A 4,884-nucleotide genomic window follows, 5' to 3' on the forward strand; every position below is an offset into this window, starting at 1 on the left:
AAAGCCGCCCCATTCTTATGAATACCTCTCTCCCAAAATGCTTCCCCATACCCACCCAGTCAAAACTGTGCAAGATGGTATCCAAACAGATCTGTCTTTTCTGTGAATTGCTCCTAAAGCTTCTGACAGAATTAATGGCTTTTTTTCCTAGAACCTCATCATCATTCTAATTTTCTTTCCCCTTATTTTACAAGAAGGAGTACATCTCTTAATGAGATGTTTGTCTCTCTGAGGACAGAGATGTTGGGAACAAGCAAAGGAAACTTATTCTAGGTACCACCATTTTGTCTTCATCTCCATCCAACCATAGTGAGAAACTAAGTTCAAGGTCTCAGGCCCTAGGGGAGCTGAGGACTTCCCAATAGCTGAACAGCTGCTGTTGTAAGGAGACAGTTGTCTGCGCCCAGACATCTCAGGGACAACTTTTTTTTAAGGAGACAATTGTCCAGCCATCCCAAGAACAACTTCTCCATCTTGCTGGCAGGGTCAAACTAAGTTCATATTCCCAGGCTCAGAAACCTACTCCTGTCCTGATTAATAAAAACTCCCTTGCTCAACCCCTATGCCAAACTATGACTGGACAGTGCTATGGCCCACCCTCTCCCCCTTAATTTATGCTTTCGTCCTTTAAATACGCTGCACAACATTCTTTTAGGGTTCCAGTTCAGCTCCCAAGTCTGTTCTGCAGTCCTGATTGATTAGTCTTGGCTTGGTTACAATACGTAACATTTGCGTGGACCTGGTGTTTGAGTCATGCTGGATCTAAGTGGGTCCCACAACAATGTAATGCGCATTGTATTGGCAAGTCGTCTTGGCGATTGAGCTCTAACCATGCTGGCTCTTCAAGAAGAGTTGCTTCTCTCCCACTTTAGACCAAAGCCTGTTTGTCTCAGAGTGCCCTTTGTTTGGGGTTAGGTGATAGAGAGGAGGGCACCAAATTAGCCCATGTAAAAACACTTTTTTTTTTCCAAGACAGGGTTTCTCTGTGTAACCTTGGCTGTCCTAGACACGTAGACCAGGCTGGCCTCGAACTGAGGGATCCACCTGCTGCTGCCCCCCAAGTGCTGGGATTAAAGGCTCCATCATGCCCAGCTCATTGTATTCTGGAGAAGAGCTGGAAGGAACATCATGTTGATCAGAGGTTATCATTTTGCCTCCATTGGTATAGAAATGGAGTAGGAACAGGACCCCGGAAGCTCAATCTTCGGAAGCTCCTCCACAGAGAGAAAGCTTAATCAGTCCTCCAGTGGCAGCCTCAAGCTTTCACCGAAGTATTTTCCGCAGGATGTTTGTGAGCTCCTGGTTTGACGTTAGGCTCGTTGCTGTGTTTGCTCTCTCAGTGTCCCAGCCGTCCTTGCTGCGTATTCCACGTGCCTGCTGGCATGACGTCTTGGTGCCTGTCTGCTGCTTCTGTTTATCCGCTACTTGCTGTTTGTCTTTACTTTTGTTTGTTGTAGCCTTACTAATCCCGCTCATTCAAAACCCCAAGGATTATGTTATAGCTCATTCTCTGGGCCAGACCGGAGGGCAGACCTGATTCATTGTTTGCTTATTGGCTTTTTAATGAGATAATGTTTTTAAAACTTGGTTACAATGACTGGTGTGTGATTTGAGAAAGGTAGAAGAGACCCAGAGCCAGGCCCTCCATCCCACCCCTGGTTAATGGTGGGATTGGATGAGTGAGAACTATGATCCTGCTCCTCAGTGTGGCCCTGCTCACGTGCCCCAGCGGTTAACCTTTGTTCTTTGTCTGTGACAGGGGCTCAGGGGGCACAGGCTGGCATGAATTCATTATTAGCCGAGACTGGCCTTGAACTCATGAGTGTGCTGCCTCTCATGCCCAGCTCTAGCCAATGATCTTGACAAATTACAGCAACAACAAGCAAATTTTTAAAAGTACAGATGCTGCTCAGTTTACAATGGAGCTATGCCCAGATAAACCCCTCGTAAATAGAAATAATCATGAGCTAAAAATGCATTTAGTGTCTTCTGTTCACAACTCGCTGCAGCCCACAGGCCACGCGTGTCTATGGTAGCTATGAATGTGGCCTACCACAAGATTCCAAGCTTATTACAAACATTACAAAGCGGGCTTTTAGTTTATTTTTGACAAGCCAGTTGTGATGAGAAAATGAGCATATGTGCGTGGTGTTCAGCGTGCTGTGTTATCTTCCGAGCACAGGCAGCTAATTTGACATTACCTTTGCTTGGGGAATGAAATGGACTGTTTGTCAATATAATAGCTAATTTATTAGTTTAACTTATTTGCTTTAGAATAACCTATTGCAAACATTTATGTCATTTAGAAGGCGGTGTGCATTCCTGATCGTTGAGGGAGCTTTCACTTCCCCACCTCACCCACCATACCCAGTGCTTTCCCCTGGGTCCTCCGCTTCCTGCTGCCTTACCTGCTGGAGTGTGGGAGGGCCTGAGCCTGCTTCCTATCTTCCTGACAATTAATTACTTTTCATGATTAAGTAAAAATGTTTCCAGATTTATTATTATTATTATTATTAATTAGGTTTTTTGAGACAGGGTTTCTTTGTATAACAGAGCTCTGGCTGTTGTGGACTTGCTTTGTAGACCAGGCTGGCTTTGAATTCACAGAGATCCTCCTGCCTCTACCTCCCAAGTGCTGGGATCAAAGGCGTGCGCCACCATACCTGGCTAGTATTATTTTTAATTCCAGCATACATTCTATAGAATTTGAAAAACAACCCTAACACCCATATCTTCCAAAAAACTACTGATGAGGGAAGACTGTGTAATGAAAACCATTTTTTTGTTGTTATTTGTAGAGTTTGTGCAAGCTTTTAAAGACTATAGTTGACTACTTATCCTATGCAAGAACACACAACCAAATTCAGTGTGCCTTGCTTTTGTTGTCAAGTCAAAACAGCAAAGCTGAAAAAAACATTTCTCTTTTAAAAGTTATAACCCATCTTTGAGAAAAATCAACAAGCTAGACAAACCCCTAGCCAAACTAACTAAAAGGCAGAGAAGGGTATCCAAATTAAGAAAATCAGAAGCAAAAAGGGGGGCATAACAACAGACAATGAGGAAAAAAAATTGACATGATTATCTCAGAGAACTCCTGCAGCTGATAAACAGATTCAGCTGAGTGGCTGGATACAGATTAATTAAAAAACAAAAATCAGTAGCCCTCCTATATACAAACCACAAATGGGCTGAGAAAGAAATGAGGGAAACTATATACTTCACAGTAGCCACAAATAATATGAAGTATCTTGGTGTAACTCTAACCAAGCAAGTGAAAGACCTGTATGACAAGAACTTCAAGTCTCTGAAGAAAAAAAATTAAAGAAGATATCAGAAGATGGAAAGATCTCCCATGCTCATGGATCAGTAGGATTAACATAGTGAAAATGGTCATCTTACAAAAGCAATCTACAGATTCAATGCAATACCATAAAAATATCAACAGTTTTTTTTTTTTGCACTTAAACAAACAATACTGCACTTTATCAAAAGAACACACAAGAAATTTCAGCTCTTATTCTTTGAGTTATAAAATCAAGGTTTGGCTGTTAAACATGGCTTTTATATAATTGTTTGCATAACTCTAGTAATCTTCAGTGGCTTAAGATCAGAACTGGTTCTTAAAAAAAAAAAAACACTAAAAACATGAAACTACTTAGCCCTGTAGAATATTTAACTGCAGAGTATGTTCATCGAGCCTTACATTCCAGGATTTGCTATATCACTTATAAAGGTCACATCCAAAGGAGAAAGCAAACCACCACAAACTGGGATTATTTGTTTATTTCTTGGCTTAATTTGTTGATCTAGCAAACAAATTTCAACTGTGCTATGCAAATGACAGAAGGAATCTGCTCAGCAATTAGCTTGAGAGTTCAGGTTCATATAGGCAACATGCTATATTTGAAAAAATTACTAACTGAACTACAAGTATTAAATACTGAAAAAATTAACAGTTTATTATAATTTATTTTATTTAACAATCTAGGAGGTTCCTACCATCAGCAGCTCCAGTGCAATTTCAGGTGCAATTGGGAATTCAGGAATCTCAGTGGGGCTGTTAGTGTAGCGGACCTTGTAGGTGAAATACATGCACACTTTTGATAGCACGCATGAAGGGATGTCTCTAAAAGGGACCTCACTGGCTTTGTTCTCAGCAAACTGCCCTGGCCCACTCAACATGGGCTTTATTGTCCCTGATGTTAATGCACGATCTCTTTTTACAGTAAGTCCATGACGATCAGAAGATGTTAACTTGACAGACATGGCATCAGGGCCTTCACAGCCACCACAGGTGTTCTCCTCTCTGTCTATTATGTTCTTATAAAGTTCTGCTTGATCCCACAAGAACTTTAGTAGTTTCTGGCCAGTCCCACAGCCACCACAGCCATATCCCCATGTATTGTCACAGCCCCTATTCAGGGGCCTGGGCCCCCTGACCCTAGTTGCCTACCCCTCCAACATGGTTCTTTACAGACCTTGAACGAACAATTTTCAACCTCATATTGAAAAACAAAAACCCAGAATAGCTAAAACCATCCTTTACAATAAAAGATCTTCTGGAGGTAGCTGTACTACAGAGCAACAGTAACAAAAACTGCATGGTACTGGCATAGAAACAGACTGGTGGATCCATGGAACCGAATAGAAGACCCAGAAATAAACCCACACACCTATGGACACCTGATTTTTGACAAAGGAGCCAAAACCATACAATGGAAAGCAAAAACAAACAAACAAAAAACCAGCATCTTCAACAAATGGTGCTGATCTAACTGGATGTCTACATGTAGAAAAATGCAAATAGATCCATACTTATCACCCTGCACAAAACTCAGGTCCAAGTAGATCAAAGACCTCAATATAATACCAGACACACTAAAC

General features: G+C 41.6%; 1 protein-coding gene across 1 annotated transcript; it reads right to left on the reverse strand.

Moving 5' to 3' along the window:
• Window positions 1–3,984: 3,984 nt before the first annotated feature.
• Window positions 3,985–4,326, reverse strand: LOC129692421 (elongin-C-like). The gene has a single exon (XM_055628754.1). The coding sequence runs from the start codon at window positions 4,264–4,266 to the stop codon at window positions 3,985–3,987; it is 282 nt and encodes a 93-aa protein (XP_055484729.1). The 5' UTR covers window positions 4,267–4,326.
• Between the last annotated feature and the right edge of the window lie 558 nt (window positions 4,327–4,884).

This window comes from Psammomys obesus, unplaced genomic scaffold (assembly GCF_907164565.1).
Source record: "Psammomys obesus unplaced genomic scaffold, mPsaObe1.curated_primary_1811, whole genome shotgun sequence".
Lineage (NCBI taxonomy): Eukaryota > Metazoa > Chordata > Mammalia > Rodentia > Muridae > Psammomys > Psammomys obesus.

Excerpts from the sequence above, each read along its gene's own strand:
- LOC129692421 (XM_055628754.1), bottom strand. The coding sequence starts at position 4,266 with ATGTCTGTCAAGTTAACATCTTCTGATCGTCATGGACTTACTGTAAAA.